We start from the raw sequence: 17,974 nt of genomic DNA on the forward strand, positions 1-17,974 counted from the left end.
GTTTCCCTCCATCTATGTTTCTCACCCCACCTCACCCCCGGCCCCATCCCAGTGCTTATCCTCCTGGTTTGTCATCATCTGTTTACTTGTCTGTCTCTACCACGGCACAGTTTCTTCTACGGAATGCCCTCTCCCACCCAACCACAGGGCTGCCCCCCTTGTTTCCTGCGGACCTCTGCTGGTACCTCGCATTGTAACTGCCTATTGTTGTCACCCCCTCCTACCCGACACTTCATATCCCCTCACCCTGATTGTTTTCCCAGATGCCTACTTCCTGACCAACTTGTTAAGGGCGTGGATCCTACCATCAGACCTGAGTATGAATCTTGGTTCCACCACTAACTAGCTATGTAGTCTTGGGCATGTTACTTAGATTATTATTATGTATTGCTGTGTTGGTTTTTTTTTTTTTTAGATGTTTGTTTGTTTATTTATTTATTTATTTATTTTGGAGAATGAGAGAGCATGACTAGGGGGAAGGGCAGAGGGAGAGGGAATCTCAACTAGAATCTGTACTAAGCGCATAGCCCAACATGGAGCTCAGTCTCAGGACCCTGTCTCCCACCAGGATGTAAGCAGCGAATTTGTCAGTTTATCACCTGATCTGCCCCAAGACCCAGACAGGGCATCACATGTCATTTTCCCCTATTCATTTATCTAGCATAAGTTATTGAATGCCTGTAATATTCCAAGGCCTGTTCAGAGAGCTGGGGGCATAATAGTTAAAAAAAAAAAAAAAAACCAACCAAGGGCCTCCCTTAAGAAGCTTATATTCTATTCGTATATACAGGTAAACAAGTACTTTAAATATATATCATTTTTCCCCACCCCTAAATATATATTATTTAAGGTGGGAATAAGTATTAGGAAAATAGAACAGGGTACTGGGATAGAGGAGTACTTTAGCCTGGGAAATCAGGGAGGGCATTTCAGAGGAAGTAACATTCAGGCTGAAGCAGAGTGATGTGAAGGTCGGAGGAAGAGTGTCCCAGGCAGAGGAGACAGCAGGAGGACAGACCAACTGGTATATATATATATTTTTTTAAAGATTTTATTTATTTATTCATGAGACATAGAGAGAGAGAGAGATTGAGAGAGGCAGAGACACAAGCAGAGGGAGAAGCAGGCTCCATGCAGGGAGCCCGACGTGGGACTCAATCCCAGGTCTCCAGGATCAGGCCCTGGGCTGAAGGCGGCACTAAACCGCTGAGCCACCTGGGCAGCCCCCAACTGGTATATTTGAAAGCCCAGCAACAGCCAGTGTGGCCATAGCATAGTGGGCAGGCCGGGTTTGGGGGCATGAGATGGAGTTTAAAGGCAGGCAGGGGCCATCCTTAGGGGATTGGTGTTTGTCCTGTGGTGAGGGGAAGCCTTTGGAAGCTGTTAAGCAGGTGAGTGACATGATTGGTATACATGACAAAAAGGCCACTCCAGCTGCTATGTAGAGAATGGATTATGGGATATCGAGGGTGTATTTTGTTGAACAAATGAACCAATTTGCCCTGATCGCAGCGTTTTGTGCACTAAGCACATTCCTTCTCCCCTGTGGATAGAGACAGGCCACCTCGTTTCTCTGATTAAAAGGCTATTTATTCTTTAAAAAAAAAAAAAGATTTTATGTATTTATTCATGAGAGACAGAGAGAGAGAGGCAGAGACATAGGCAGAGGGAGAAGCAAGCTCCCTGCAGGATTCGATCCCGAGACCCTGGGATCACAACCTGAGCCCAAGGCAGACACTCAACCACTGAGCCACCGAGGTGCCCTGAAGCTATTTATTCTTGAATTAAGAAGTAACCTGGGGCTCTCTAGGTACCAACACAATAAAATTCCATCTTGGGCACCTCTGGGTGGTAGGCACAATTACTGCAGCCTCCAAATGGCATGCAGAATGGATTAAATGTAGAAATCACTAAGCCTGCCAACATCATGACTGGGTGCTGCCCTTGGTGCTATCCTGCGTTTGTGACTCGTTGCCATCCCCTTCATTCACCAACAGGGTCTGGGCTGATCCTGTAGAGCCAGGGAAATCTGCAGATCTCAAACGTGGGCTCCTGGAGCAACCTTTGGAGGCCAGTCTTGCTGGGTGACACCGGCCAAGGTCTTAACCTCTCTGGGCCTCGCTTCCTCCATCTGAAACAAGGGAATGAGGATCCCTGTGCATATGTAGAGAAAAGAGCCCAGGGGTCAGAGCCAAAGTCTGGTTTGGCTTTCATCACTTGCTTACTGTATGACTTTGGGAAAAGCACTTGGCCTCTCCGAGTTTGTTTCTCAACTATAGGAGGGAATCATAACGGCTCCCATCCTACTCAACCCTGTGAGAATTAATTGCATTGGAAAGTGCTTCCTAAACTGTTACACGATGTACAGATGTTGGTTTGTTGCCTTTAACTACTTCGGGGTTACTTTGCAAAGCTCATGAAATATTAGTCGTGCACAGACTTTTAAATGAGTCCTCTGTAGAAGTAATATATTGAGGACAAAAGTTTTTATTGCTCAGCCAGATGAGAATGAATTTATGGAAGAAATTCAGCACAGACTGTGGTTATTAGACTTGAAGTCTCTTGGGAACGCGATGAGTGTTTAAGCAGAGGTAGCAGCCAAGAGCTCTGGCTTTCGCCTCCACTCTGCCATTTGCTGGCTGTGACTCGGGCCCAGTTACTTTTCCCCTGAGCCTGCTCCCTGTTTGCAGACTGGACATTATGGTAGTGCCGGGCTCGTGGAGTCAGCTGGGACGGGGCACGTTAACACCGCAGCCGCAGGCCTGGCTGCCAGCCACAGGCACGATAATGTTAGCTCTTGCCAGTGTCTGTGCGCCTCTGCTGTGTGCCAGGCACTGTGCTGAGCACTTCATTGATTTGTTTGTTGATTTTTTTTTAATTTTTATTTATTTATGATAGTCACACACACAGAGAGAGAGAGAGAGAGGCAGAGACATAGGCAGAGGGAGAAGCAGGCTCCATGCACCGGGAGCCCGACGTGGGATTCGATCCGGGGTCTCCAGGATCGCACCCTGGGCCAAAGGCAGGCGCTAAACCACTGCGCCACCCAGGGATCCCTGTTTGTTGATTTTTTAATGCATTTATTGCTTTAACAAACGTTGTTGTGGTATGAGCCCTGTGCCAGGCTTTGTTCCAAGGGCCTTACGAATACTAACCCACACAGCTATGTCGCTTTCTGCTAACACAGCTCCTCCAGGCAGATAACTGCTAATAGGCCCCATTTGCAGGTGAAGAAATGTAAGCGCAGAAAGGTTGAATTGCCCAAGGCTCCATATCTATCAGATGGAGGTGCTTGGATTCATGCCCAGGTCTGTCTGGTCCTGAGTCTGCATTCATATCCACAATGCCCTGGAGTCAAGGCAGGTTCCCTTCCTGGTACCCACTCCCGGGACCCTTCCTGCCCCTTGGATACCTGCCTTGGTTTCATGTGTCTCCTCCTCTGCCTTCCCTGCTTCCTCTTCTGGAAGGAAAGAATAAAGGGAGAGGGAAAAGGAGACCTCCCTCCACTTCCTTCTCGCCTTCCTTCCTTTCATGGAAGTGTAACATGCATATAGTACACAAATCCTAGGCCTACAGCTTGATGAATTTTTAAATAAATTTGTAACCATATAATCACCACTGGGTGATATATTTATAGAACATTTCCATCATCCAGAAGCCTCACTGTGCGCCTTCTGAACCAGTACTCACTACCTTCCATCGGCAGTCTCTCTCCTGTCTTCTTCCACCCTAAATTGGTTCGACCTGTTCTTCAAGCTCATATGAACACAGTTCCACAAATAAGTACGCCTGCTTATCATTGTCTGTGATGTTCACCCATGTTGTTCTGGTTAGCCAGACTTCATTCCTTTTCGTTGCTTTGTGATATTCCATGGTCTGAATATGGCACAGTTATTCCATTCCACTGTGGATGAACATGCGGCTTGCTTCCTGTTTGGGACTATTGTGAATGAAGCTTCTGTGAGTGTTCATGTACATGCCCTCCGGTGGACCTAAGCCCTCGTTTCTCAGGAGTAGAATTGCTGGAGTGTAGGAAAGACATATATTTAGTGTTAGTGGGAAATGTCAAACCATATTCCAAAAGGTTGTACCACGAATATTCCCACCAGCAGCATGTGGACCTTCTATGTGTCCATGTCCCTTACCTGAGCAACACTTAGTATTGTCAGCCTTTTAATTTTAGCCGCTCTGACAAGTAAATAGCAGTGTCTCATTGGAGCTTTAATTTATTTCTCGGATGACTATTGGCTTGTTGGCCATTGGGTATCTTTTATGAAGTACCTGTTTGAGTGTTTTGCCCATTTTTAAATTTGACTCATTTTTTTTTTCTTCATGACTTATAGGGGTTGTTTATACACTATAGGTATAAATCCTTTGTTGATACACACATTGAAAATATCTGCCCCCAGTCCATGGGCTCTCTTGAAAATGATGCTTTGCAGTTCTTAATCTGAATAAAGGCTCCTTTATCAGCCTCTTCTTTCATGATTGGTAGCTACTGTGTCCCATTTGAGTAACTTTTACCTGCCCCCTGGTTGCATTTTTCACAGATTTTTTTTCCCACAGGGCTGGGCGTGGCCACAGGGGACAGGTCAAGCCAGAGACTGCCTCCCATGGCTGAGCCAGCTGTGGAAGGGGAGCCGCACCTGCCCACGGGCCGGGAGCTGGCCGAGGCCAACCGCTTTGCCTATGCCGCCCTCTGTGGCATCTCCCTGTCCCAGCTATTTCCAGAACCTGAGCAAAGGTGAGTGCTTCTGTCTCACAGAGGGAATGTCATGGCTTCTTCAGGGAGGCAGCTATTGACAGCCAAGCCACCTACCCTGGGTATCACCAGCAAAGAGGAGAAAATCATTGTCCTTGCCTTTAAGAAGCTCACAATCTGGGGGATAAGATGTACATCATTTCATACTCACTCATTTATACCTACACCAAGCATTTTCTGACACCTACTAAATCATGCCTGGCATGATTTAGAGTACGGGGAAGGTATTCATGAATGAGATGAATAGGACACAGTCTAATGGGAGAAAAGGTATGTGCCAGGCCCTGTGAGTACTTGAGCCTGGGAGGCAGAGAGGGAGTCTCAGAGGAGGTGATACTCCTCTCAGGGGAAGTTTATTCATGCATGCAACACGCATTTGTTGAGCACCTACTCTGTGCTAGAGGTAGTGCTAGGCCCTGTGGAGAAGACAAACAAGGCCTGGCTCCTGCCCTAATTTAGGGGCACAATCTGGGGTAAGGCACCCAAATAACTGATTACCATTATACCAGACAGATGGGGTAAGTGCCTGGATGGGTTTAAACCAGGTGTCACAGGAACAAAAGATTGACAGGGTGAATAATAGTGTTAGGATCTGACATGCTGCTGTCCAGCAGGCTTGTGTTGAAATCAGACATTTGGTGTCAGAATAGCTGAGTGGTTAAGAGCTGAGGCTCTGGCCTCCTGAGTCCTTCAAGGAGTCGTGGGGGAGAGAGTTTCGAGGCAGGAGGAAGCCCACAGGAAGGCTGATACAGTTGTCTGGGGAACCAGGGCAATGACCGGGAGGTGGAGGGGCGCACAGGTGAGACAGACTTTCCTTGGAGTTGACTCTCAATGGAGTCGAATCCAGGACAGGTCGGATGCTGTGGATGGAGCAGAGGGAGGAACTAATAACTGTGGCCCCAAACCTCTAGGTGGTGGGCAAGGATAGAAGGACAGAAATATCATCACGGAAACCAAGCAACAGATGGGAGCAGGAAATGACAGGAAGTTTTTACATCCGTAGTATTTTCTAGACTTACTCCCAGAAGATTCCCCCATGAGTAAACTTCCCCATGCCTTAGGTCTTAGCTGGGTTTTTATTTGTTCTATTTGTTTTTTATCTTCGTCTCTCCCCTGGGACTAAATACTTGAGCATGTTTATCTTCTTGGGAGTCACCTCCAGGAAGCCTTCCTGGACCCTCCTCATGCCCCAGACCAGAGTGTTTCTCCAGCCATATGTTCAGCGACCCAGCCCTGCAACCACCACGCTGCCCTGCAGCTCTTCCCACACCCACCATCCATCCAGTTTGGGCTCCTGGAGGGCAGGAGCTGCCTTGTTCACCTGTGAGTTTCCAGAGCTTCCTGGACAGCTGGGTGTACCTGACAAGCCAGCATATAGTGAGGGGGAAGATGTTTGTGTTCTTTGTTCCCATAAACAGATGTTTATGAGCCGTCGCTGTGTTCCAGGCCTGCACTGGGCACCACCTAGGAGGGCACATAGAGAAGCTAGTTACTGTCCTGTGTGTCCCCCCAGCCCCCCCCCACACACACACACACACCCAGGGACCGCTCTAAGCACCTGTGTCTTCACTTGGCCGAAAGCATGTGCCCTGGGGTGTTTCCTTCCTGAAAGTTTCCCTTTCAGAATGCCGATTCAGAATGCACACGGTCAATCTCAGTTTTCTTAGGCCCAAAACACATTCTAAAAACAATTCCCATCATTTTAGAACCCAGATACACCATTGGTTTCAGTAATCTTTAGAAGACAGCTTTTTGTCCCACATGGGACATACAAGCCAGCCTTTTTTTTTTTTTTTTTTTTTAATGTATTTCTTATCTAAGCCGTAAACATCACCGATGCTGTTCCCTGTAATTAACTCTGTTTACGAAATATGGAGAAATTATGGGGTGGAGTGGAGGACAGCAGATGTTTTCTGTGCAGGGCCAGGTACTTTAGGCTCTCGGACCACGTAGCTTCTATGGTAGGTAGTTTCCCAGCTCTGCTGTCATAGGCTGCAAGCAGCCGGAGACAAGATGTAGAGGATGGAATCAGCTGTGTTCCAATAAAACTTTATTTACAAAAGCAGGCTGCAGGCCAGCTCTGGCCCCCATGGCTCGTCCGCCAGTCCCTGGTGAGTAGGAGGAGACTTGGACACAGTGTGAGAAACCCTGGATTTCGGGTGAGGTTTGCTCCTTGCCAGCCGTGAGACCCTTGATTTAACCTCTGCGGCCAGGTGCTCCATCAGTAAGTGGAGGCCAAGAGGCACCCCCAAACAAGGGGACGTCGGGTGCACCTGCTTACCCAGAACCCGGCTAGGGTGAGTGCCCGGGAATGTAATCACTGCAGGGTGCAGTCTCTGCGGTGGGTAAGCAAGGCCTCTGGTATCATGGAGATAGGGGTTTGAACCCTAGAGCTGTCTCTTCACTTCTCTGGGGCTGGGTTTCTTTATCTCCAGACTGGGGGTAAAAGTAGCACCTCCCTCCCCAGAGGGGGTGTGGTGAGTCAGGGTGAATAAAGCACTGACCTGGCACAGGGACTGGCAGATACTTGCTCTGTGATTGTCACATGTTATCATTGCTGCTGCTGATTCTCACACATCTTGGCTAACGCAGCAAGCACAGCAGAAGCAATTCCGGAGGCCCTGCCAATCTAGGACACTGTTTGTTCCATAATCCATGGCTGGGCTGCCACTTTACGTACGTATTTATTAATTTGTTTGCTCATTTATTGTTTTTAAAGATTTTATTTATTTATTCATGAGAGACATAGAGAGAGAGAGGCAGAGACACGGGCAGAGAGAAGCAGGCTCCATGCAGGGAGCCTGACGTGGGACTCGGTCCCAGGACTCCAGGATCACACCCTGGGCCAAAGGCAGGCGCTAAACTGCTGAGCCACCCAGGGATCCCCGTTTGCTCATTTAAAGACACGCATATATAGCGCTTTATATGGCCCAGATTTTGTTCCGAGCACAAGGACAAACGTTAACTTACTGCATCCTTTCAGCAACCCTATGAAATGGGTTTCTTCATTATCACCACCATTTTACAGCTCAAGAAACCGAGGCACAGAGAGGTCGAGTAGCTCATCCAAGATCACACTGCTAGTGGCAGTGCTGGGATTTGAACCAGAGTCTGTGCTCTTTACCCCCTCCGCTCTTATGAGGAGATGCTTCTCTACACCCAAGGCCTTCCTCTTGGACACAGGGCCAGGCCATGCTTAGCTTACTTGTAAGTAGCGCTCAGCTCACGAAGTCATTTCCTGCCTCCGTACACACCCACGTAACCGCCCCCGGGTTGTCCCTGTAGACGGCAATGGGGCAAATTGTAATAACTGTACTAGCAGTAGCTAACATTTATTGACGGTTATCAGGTGCCAGGCCCTATTACGATGTCACTTAATCTTCTCTCCAATCTCTGAGGCACATCCTGTTATCATCCACATTTTATAGCAGAGGAAAACCAAGCGAAGAAAGGTGAAGTAAGGGCACAAAGCCAGTCACCGAGGGAGCCAGGACTCCCGTGGGCCCTGCACGTCAGAGCCCGACCCTGAAACCTATCCTCTGCTCCCTCCCTTGGTCACCTTAGAAACAAAGGTCGTGAGGCCAGCTGACATTCCTTGAGCATCTCCCACATCCCAGTCTCTGCTCTGGGTGCTTTGTATGTACCGACTCATTGATTCCTCAAATAACATCATAATGTTGGTCTCTTAAACCCATTGCAGATAGGGAAACTGAGGCACGGGAGGTCAGTTTATTTGGCAGGCTGCTGCAATGGCCTCCTTCTGCCCCTGCAGAGAGCGCTGCCTCTGCTGAAGAGAGCCACCTTGCCCATGCTTCTGCCCCCCTCCCCTGGCAGCCTCGGCTCAATGATTGCCTGATGCGGGGAGGGATATAAAGGTCCCACTGGGGGCAGCTCTGAAGGGTCACCCATCTCCAGAACTCCCCACAGGACTGGCTGAGGCTCTAATTGAGGCTGCATTGCAACTCACCTGTGCCCCCTGCCAAGTCCTGCTTCCTCCTTCCCTCCCATGAGGACCCCCTGATTATCTCCATTTCAGAGCTGCTTCTTGGGGACCTGACGCAGGACAGTGGCAGGCACACCTCTCCACTGGGCTTCAGCATGGAGGCTGTAGGGAGGGGGTGGGCGGGCTGATGGGATCCAGGGGCCCTCCCGAGGTCACCCGCACCACCAGGGTGCTCTGTTTCGGGGCGGGGGGCAGTCCTGGTTCTGCCCTGCCCTGGTTGGAACCCGGGGTGCAGAAGCCAGTGCAGGGAGCCCCGGAACAGTGCAGTCAAGGCGGGCTGGGATGAGGGTTTGCAGATAGATGTGGCTTCTAGGCCTCAGCCATTTTTCTGGACTGATGACACCAGTAGAGGACATCCCCAGCCCCACCATCCCATTCACCACCAGGAATGGTGGCTTTGAAGCAAAGCCCGACGTGGACTGTGCCCTCGTCTCCCAGATGCTGTGTGCTTCCCACAGTTCACGGGTTCCTTCCCCCTCGGGCACCCAACCGTCCCCTGTCCGGGGACTCCTGTGGACCTGAAGCCAACGGCATCCTTTCACACCTTGTGGGGACAGACCGTTCCTGTGCACTTACCTGCTCCTGCGGTGTCTTCTCTGCTTTCCAACAGTGGCCGACCACCCTCTGTAGGATGCTTTCTCCAGCAGCGCAGCCCCTCTCCTACCCACCCCCCCACCGCCTCCTTTCCCCTCCGCAGGTGGTTTGGGTGCTGCCTCTCTGCACTCATCAGGGTTTCAGCCCTGCCTCTCCTGGTGTATCGTGCGACACTGTGACACAAGAGTGTGTGAGTCCCATCTGTGGCTCTGCCCTGCTGTGAGCTTCTCCCCAGAGGTGGCATCCTGCTCTCGGGTTCTGCAGCCCCCAGCACAGCCTCGGGCTCAGGCCGGGCCCAGGACACCTGTCACCAACTGCTCCTCACCCTCCTTCTTGTGATTTACCAGCGGCTTCGGTAAAAGTTCTGGTAGGGGAAGAAACTAAGACCCAAAATCACCGGAAATTAGGTTTGCAACTCTCCATCTTCTTCCACAGACCGCAGTCACCGTGGTTTTTGTCTGGGCCAGCTGCTCACACCCATGACTGTATCAGACCTAAACATGCGGCCTTGCGAGACTGTTCCAGGATCTAAGCCCTGTTTGTCTTTCAGCTCCTTCTGCACAGAGTTCGTGACGGACCTCGTGAAGTGGCTGGAGTTGCCCGAAGCCGTCTTGCCAACCATGACTGCTTTTGCCAAAGGCCTGGGAGGTGAAGGAGCAGACGTGTTTGCTCCGATTTTATTGAAGGACCCCATCTTGAAGGATGACCCTTTGGTGATCATACAGGTACACGCACCACCCCAGGGGCAGCTGCTGGGGAACATAGAACAGATCATTTCCTTTTTTTTTTTTTTTTTTTTTTAAGATTTTATTTATTTACTCATGAGAGACACAGAGAGAGAGGCAGAGACACAGGCAGAGGGAGAAGCAGGCTCCATGCAGGGAGCCCAATGTGGGACTTGATCCCGGGACTCCAGGATCATGCCCTGAACCAAAGGCGGATGCTCAACCACTGAGCCACCCAGACGTCCCTCATTTCCCTTCAAAGTCAGTCTGAAAATCGCATCTAGTGGGGTGATGTAGTTGAAAGATAAAATATTCTGGGGCCCCTGGATGGTTCAGTCAGTTTGGCACCTGACCATTGGTTTTGGCTCAGGTCGTTACCTTGGGGTCGTGGGATCGGGCTCCACTCAGTGTAGAGTTTGCTTGTCCCTCTCCCTCTGCTCCTCTACCCCACCCCACTCGCTCACACTTGCTCTCTCTCTCTCTCTCTCAAATAAATAAAATCTTTAAAAAGTAAATAAGGAAGATAAAATATTTCATCCTGTTATCACAGGATGATGATCACAGCTAATAGTGAGTTTACATTATTGAGTATTTACCATTGATTTAATTCAGTGCTTACATGGTGCTTCTTATATGGTAGCACCCTCCGAATATTAACTCATTCAATTCTCAAAGCCACTTTATGAGTAGGTTGTGTGATCATTCCCTTGTTATAAATGAGAAAACTGAGTCACAGGGAGGTTAAGTGACTTGTTCAGGGTCAGGTGGCTCAGCCAGGATTTGAACCTTGGCAGTCTGACTCCAGGGTCCGGGTTCCTGAGTGCTGAGCTGGGGTGCCTCTCTTTGGTTTGTTTTGTTTTGCTTTGTTTTTTATTAAATTTTTAAAGATTTTATTTATTTATTCACGAGAAACATGGAGAGAGAGAGGCAGAGACACAGGCAGAGGGAGAAGCAGGCTCCATGCAGGGAGCCCGAGTGGGATTCGATCCCGGGTCTCCAGGATCACGCCCTGGGCCGAAGGCAGGCGCTTAACCGCTGAGCCACCCAGGGATCCCCAGGGGTGCCTCTCTTTGGAAGCAGCAGCTGTGCTAACCTGTTAGCAGGTCACTAACCTGCTCTGTGTGCAGTCAAAGCAGGCAGCTTGTGACATGGCTATTGTCAAATGAGCAGATTTCACTCCTTGGGGTTCTCACACATCTGTGCATTTATTGGCCTCCCTGTGTGTCTGGCTCAGCACTAGAACACAGGGCAGGGATACTTGGTCTATCTTGTTCTCTGACTTAGTGAAAGTCAGTAAATATTGGTCAAATGAGCAGGCTAATTACCCATCAACATATTGCTAATTCCTGTTACTTTTCTCTCCCCAGGACCTTCTGAGCTTCTCACTCAAGGATGGTGAGCTGATTTTCTTTCTAAGTTCTGTAAACCTTTTTTTTTTTTTTTTAAAGTTCTGTAACTTTCGGGTGCTCATCTTCCCACTTGGCCAGTAAAGCCAGAAATGGGTGTTGCCACCTGTGGGCCTGTCCCCCATGGCCCCATGTAGTGCGGGATTCCACCTGCATTCTGGTGCATGAAAGGAAAGGAACCCTGTGTCCTTGGGGAGCCAGTGAGCACCTCATTGGTGCCAAATGCTGTGGTTATTTCCTTTCTCCTCATAAGGCCCCATGGTTTTACCTCCTAAGGGGCTCTTGAGCCTGGCTCCACCCACCAGCCTGGTCTGAGCCACCATCCCCCCGCCATCCTGGATGATGGCAGGGGTGTCCTCACTGGTCTTCCTGTCTCCACACTAGCTGGCAGGCTGTTCACAGAGCACGGCAACTCTGAGCTTTCCGAGGCACATGGGACCGTGCTGCCTCCCGGCTCCATCCTGTACTCAGGAGAGGGGCTGGCCCTGGCCCCACCCCCACCTCTCCTCTCTGCACTCCCCTGCCCACTCTCCACCATGGGCCTCCCCGAGTGCCCGTGCTTCCTGCACCATGGACTTTGCACATGCCCTTCCCCTGGCCACAGAGGGTCCTGTTCCTCTTGCCCAGTGACTCCCTACCTTGCCTTCATCCCTTGGCTCAGGTATCACTTCTCTGGCCTCCCGTCTGGGATGCTCCTCCCAGGACCACGTGGCCATGCTTGTGGTTGAATAGTTAAGGCATTTCTTTGCAGGCTTCCCCTCCAGACCATAGCTCCAGGCAGACAGAGCCCTATCTGATTTTCTTCACCACCACCACCCCACCCCGCCCCCGGCCATATTCCTGGTCCCTAACACAGCACCTGGAGCATAGTACATACTCAGTAGATCTCTAATGAATGAATTAATGAGATAGATGTTACTGCCCCACTTTGTGGATGAAGAAGTTGGCTCAGAGAGGCTAAGTGGTTTCCCAAGGCTGCGCAGTCCGTGGCAGTGCAGGATTCCACCTACATTCTTGCCTAGGGCTGTTGTAAAAAATTACCAGATGCTGGGAAGCTTGAAGCTGCAGAAATGTATTCCCTCACAGCTCAAGAGGCCCTGAAAGCAGATGTCAGCAGGGTCTCACTCCCTCTGAAGGCTGTAGGGAGAACCCTTCTTGCCTCTTGTGGCTTCTGCTAACTCCAAGCATTCCCCAGCCTGGGGCTGCGTCTCTCCAGTGTCTGCCTTCGTCCTCCCGAGGCCTGCTCCTCCCTGTCCTCTCCTCTCTGGGCCTCCTGTAAGGACCTCTTTCATTTATTTCTATCTGCAAAAACCCTTTTTCCAAATAAGGTCACCTTACAGCTTCTAGGACTTGGATGTGTCTTTTTTGGGGGGTCACCATGCAACCCGTTGCAGCACCCCAGAGTGTTCTGCATCAAACCACTACAGAGCTGCCCACAAGCACCTCCCTGAGCCTGTGGCTCTGCCTCAGTTTCTCCCCACCTCCTCCCTGCTGGGCTCCCCTGTGATTGTGCGTGTGGCTTCTTCCATTCCCTGAGCTGGCAAGAGGTTTTGGCACAAAGACCTCCAATGTTTCTTCTGATGGCGAGCAGGGAGGGGGAGCGCAGAATGGCAAGCGAAACCCCAACAGCCTCCAAACCGTCGCTTGGGAAAAAGTTACACCTTTATGAAAAATTACATAGGGTGCAACTGTACCAAGCCTGCCTTGGAACCCCGGCTCATGGGGGAGCAGAGGGGCGGGAGGAGGAAAAAGAACAGGAAGAGTGTGTGCAGGAGCATAGGCAGGAAAGTGCACACAGGGGAAGGTCCCCGGGGCAGGGCTTTGGGCCACCTTGGCGGGCGCGGGCAGCCGAGCTGGGAAGGGAGCAGGATGCGTCTCACCTGGGCAGATTTTAGGAGGCATCTCCTTCAGCCAGGTGTGAGGAAACACAGCATCACCGAGGGCAGCAGAGACCCTGGGGGTGAGGGGCTGACCCAGGAGTGGTTCTGACCGAAGAGATCGCAGAATCGCCAACCGACCAGATGGAGGAAATTCAGGAAAGGAGCCGGGAGCAGCGTCTCAGCTCTGGAATTCTGGTTGCCCGATGCCACTGACTAGGGTGTTAGGGTGCGGCTGGTGCACCCTGGTGTTTGTCTTGGGTGACCCCTTCATGCAGAGTGGTGGTTTGGGGACCCTATGAGAAGGGCGCTGGGACCTCCTCCAGCCTACACAGCGGGTCACGTGTATCCTCATGCATGCTTGCTCATGAAGCTGTGTTCAGCACGGTCAACTGGCCGAAGCTGGTAAGGGGCAGAGCTGGACCTTCTGAAACAAGTACTAATACCCAAAACCTTAGTGGATTTTACCCACAGGGTTGGGATATACAGACACATCCCCACAGAATATACTAATACCTTGTATCTAAGATGCACCCTCCCCAGTGACCTCAGGAGGTGCCTTTGGATTATCTGGTTAGCCTCCCCAGGCACCTGTGGCTTTGCCACCACACAGGGACCCCACATGGTCAGGTGCGAGGGCTCCAGAGGTCTACAGGGGTCAGAGATGGGTGGATCTTCAAACCATCTAGACCACCCTCTCAGCACACAGGTAGGAAAATGAGGCCTGGAGGTGGGGCTGGCTGGCCAGTAGTTGTCGTGCCCAATGCTTCATATTAATGAAGAACCAGGGACCAAGAAGTGGGGGCGTTTGGGGAGTCAGCCTGCCTGGGTGTTAAAATTCAAGCTCCACTTCAGCAAGTTACTGAATGGCTCTGTGCCTCAGTTTCTCAGGCATTAAATGGGAATACCAGTCGTCTTTACCTTAGAGGGCGGGAGTGGAGATTAAATGAGATATCCCAAGCAGAGCGCTCCAAACAGAGCCGGCCGTGAGTGCTGCTCATGCGTGGTGGTGGTTAGAAGTAAAATGGCAAAGCCCTGGGAGTCGGGAAACCTGAATACTCCTCCTGTCTCTGAGACTCTCGTTGTGTGACCTTGAGCAAGTCATTTAACCTCTGTGAATGCAGCATCAAATACAAATAAGGGGCAACAGACAGATGCTCCTTAAAAACAAAAAACAAAAAAAATAGTCTTTGGTTCTAAGAGCATGCTTAAGGATCTTATAAGGAGAAGGTTGGTGTCAAAGTTGGCCATTTGTTCAGGTGGTTCCCCCATAAGCTCCATGAGGGCAGGGCCCTGGTCTGGCTTGTTCACCATGCCATCCCAACATCTGCACTGCTAGACACTTGGTGGGCATTTAGTGATTGCTTACTGGATGGATAGATGGAAGGATGGATGGATAGACAGAAGGGTGGATGGAAGGAAGGAAGGACGACCTTTCTTTAGAGATTGAGCTTAGGTACTAGCAGGGTGGTTTGTCTGAACTTGAGGGTTAAACCATCTTCTACAGAGATCAGGAAGATAGAAACCTTACGTGCCGCTGGGATTCTGAGTATGAGGTGGGGTGATTAGTCATGGAATCAGCCCAAGAAATCAATAAGAAAGGCTGGGTTTCTCAGAACTTCCTGGAAGGTTGACCTTTACCGACACTATTGGGATCTTAGTCACCAGACAGTGCCATCTTGGCAGCTGGGTGGACTTCTGTGTGTGGTAGCCGCGGTCTCTTCACCCAGTCACAACCCACCAAGCTCTTTTCCCACACAAGTGAAAAAATAATTATTTTTCATGCTGACAGTTAAGCTGAATTTAAGCTGATAACTCTAAATCAAGAGTCGTCAAGCTCAGCACTGTGGTGTTTGGGACTGGATCATTCTTCGTTGTGAAGCCATCTGGGCCCTGTAGGATGTTTAGTGGTATCCCGACCTCCACTCCCTAGCTGCCAGTAGCACTTCCTGAGCTGTGACAACCAGAAATGTCTCCATAATTGCCAGATGTCATCTGGAGACCAAACTGTCCCTGGCTGAGAACCACCACGCTAGAACCCAGCATTTGTCCAGGTCTCGTGGGGCCGGTTTATTTGTAGTTGGGGATCTTTGTAAGTTATCCTAGTTGTTCTAAGTCCTGCATGTAGATTGTGGATTGCTGCATAGTATATAATCTTCAGGTCAACTGTGAAGGAAGCTAACATTATCCCCGCTGATCGGGGAGGAAGTCAGGCTCAGGAGGTTAAATAGCCCAGGGTTACCTTTCAGAGTGTTTCAAAACCCCATTTAGGGCAAAGCGAATGTCACTGGGAGCTCTGCATTGATGCCCGGGCAACTTCACCTGAATTACAGGGTTTGCCCTCTGCACCCTGAAGCCAAAGGAAGTGCCTCCCACAGGCGACAGCGGTCTTAAAGCAAGCTTGACTCTACTTTGTGACCTGGGCTTTATCAGTGAATTGCAAACCCTACCTCCCCGGTGAATCAGAAACGTTTGAGATACTGGTGTTTGGGCATGATGAAATTACACACACTGTCACCTGATGGCAGCTAGTGTTTAGGGCAGCGCGTCCTTTGATGAGTAGGACAGCACTGGACAGTGAAGGTCAGGGTGCAGTAGTTTCTCTATTGAGAGATGCTGGTGGAGGAAAGAGCCCAGAAGTGTGGGTTCTGGCCCCCACTCTGTCCTGGGCATACTGGGTGACTTCGGACACGCCCCTTGCTCTTCCTAGGCCAGAGGGACGAGTTAGGCAGCAGGGGCTTGCACAGTATGTGGTTGTGTGTCTGGGGGTGCCCCCCACCCCGGGCTGCTCAGCAGTTGTGCAGGGCTGGCACACTCCTGCCCCCTGGTGGCACAGCTGAGATCCCTGGGTCCCCCCCACACACACCCCATCATCACCACCACAACCACCTAGATTTTCCAAAGAACCTGTCCTCGCCTTTATATGTGTTTACAGACCATGGCCTAGGCTATACCTGGAGGTGTGTGTACACCACATAACCCCTGAAGCCAGAAAGAGGATTGGCTGCAGACCATGGGATTGTCCAGGAACCTCCAACTCACTCGAGAGTAGATTTGCCTTTAAAGGACAGCCACAGTGGAATGGATGGAAACGTTGGCATCAGATAATCCTGGCTTGTTATCTGAGCTCCACCACTCTCTCAGCTGAGTGACTGTTTTACAAAGTTCCTCTGCACCTGTTCTTCCCTCTTGTGAAAAGCTGAGCATCGTCATACCAAGCTCCTAAGACCATTGGGAGGGTGAGCAATGACACATGCCAGCTCCTCGGGTGATGCCCGGCACTTAGTAGCATGGCGGGGTTCCTTCCTGCAGGGGCAGCACGGGGGCCATCTCCATCGTGCCCCTGCCTCTGGGCCTGAGGGCACCCGGACCTTATCAGACCAGGAAGCGCCAACCCGTTTGCCCACTGCTATGTTTCTTAGTGTGGGGACCACCTGCTTCAGAATCAGGTGGCCAACTGTTAAAAGTACAGATTCCCAAGCCCCATGCCAGACCTCAGGCGGGGCCGAGGAATCTGAATTTTGGTGAGCTCCCCTGTGACCTGCCGTTGTGGGTCTCTACCCAACGTCACATCATCTGGGCTCAGGTGCTCAGTGACTTGCAGACTCTGGTCTCCTGAGGTTGGTGAAAGATCTTGCAGAGGCTGCTTTGGGGCTGTTTCAAGTCCTAGTGACCTTGGACTTTTGAAGATACCCTCCCCCTGAGGTTGGAGGGGGTGAGGACAGGCACCCCGAAGCTGACCCTTAGATCTCTGAGCTGGAAGGGACCTCAGGAGACCAGCTTCTCTGGCCTTGGTCCTTCAGGTGGGTTTCCAGAAGTGCCATCCCAGGCACTGGGCTGGGACCTGAGCAGTCCTCAGGAGCAGCCGAGGCGACCTTGCCTGCCTACTGCCCACTACTGGGTGGGCTGGGGAAGATGAAGGCCCAGCCCAGATTCAAGGGGAGGCCAGGAGGAAAGAGTGGAAGCCAAAAGCAATATATGGGCTTGGGAGGTGTGTAAAGATAGCGTTTTGCTGCCTCAGCCCCGGTTCCCGTGTCCTGGGCGGTGCCAAGGGCACAGCCTCTACAGCCAGACCAGCTGGGTGGCCCAGGGCAAGTGACCCAGCTGTCTCTGTGTCCTCTTTAATTAAACAGAGATACTACAGCAGCTGCCTGCTGGGGTGGCTGTGACGTTTAGGGACTCAATTCATATGGAGGGTAGCACCAGATCTGGTTTGGAGGGAGCGGTGCATAAATGCAGCTTCCACTGTTAACATGAGTATTAATCATGGGGTGTTTCTGCTGGAAGGGGATACAAATCTTATGCAGCATAATTATCCTCCCCTATTTTGGACCTCTCCCAACACAGATCAGTTCATTCGTTCATTCCTACAAATATTCCATTCTTTATTCTTACCAAGATTATTACGTATCTGCTTTGTTTTAGGCACAGGCCTGGCTGCTAGGGATGTATAGTGAATTTGGAGCTTAAATTCTAGAGAGGGAGTCAAACAAGTGGGCCAATCTAAAAATCAGGTTTTGTGGTTTTTTTTTAGATTTTATTTATTTATTTATTTGAGAGACAGAGAGAGAGGCAGAGACACAGGCAGAGGGAGAAGCAGGCCTCAT

General features: G+C 50.7%; 1 protein-coding gene and 1 long non-coding RNA gene across 4 annotated transcripts in view; one reads left to right on the forward strand and one right to left on the reverse strand.

Annotated features, from left to right (window-relative positions):
• Window positions 1-17,974, forward strand: part of TMCO4 (transmembrane and coiled-coil domains 4) — a 91,426-nt gene that overhangs the window by 10,661 nt on the left and 62,791 nt on the right. For 2 of the 3 annotated variants that reach the window (XM_077899368.1, XM_077899367.1), the window contains exons 4-6: window positions 4,567-4,744; window positions 9,910-10,084; window positions 11,452-11,479. In XM_077899368.1, coding sequence (XP_077755494.1) covers window positions 4,614-4,744; window positions 9,910-10,084; window positions 11,452-11,479 — 334 coding nt within the window. In that variant the 5' untranslated portion in view covers window positions 4,567-4,613. The remainder of the gene's footprint in view (window positions 1-4,566; window positions 4,745-9,909; window positions 10,085-11,451; window positions 11,480-17,974) is intronic. The other variant, XM_077899369.1, reaches the window with a different exon arrangement.
• Window positions 2,868-6,435, reverse strand: LOC144314806 (uncharacterized). The gene is made up of 3 exons (XR_013380662.1): window positions 6,321-6,435; window positions 6,084-6,226; window positions 2,868-4,022 (listed from the first exon to the last, which is right to left on the reverse strand). It is a non-coding gene; the product is annotated as an uncharacterized LOC144314806 (long non-coding RNA).

Source organism: Canis aureus, chromosome 5 (genome assembly GCF_053574225.1).
Source record: "Canis aureus isolate CA01 chromosome 5, VMU_Caureus_v.1.0, whole genome shotgun sequence".
NCBI classification, from domain to species: Eukaryota; Metazoa; Chordata; class Mammalia; order Carnivora; family Canidae; genus Canis; species Canis aureus.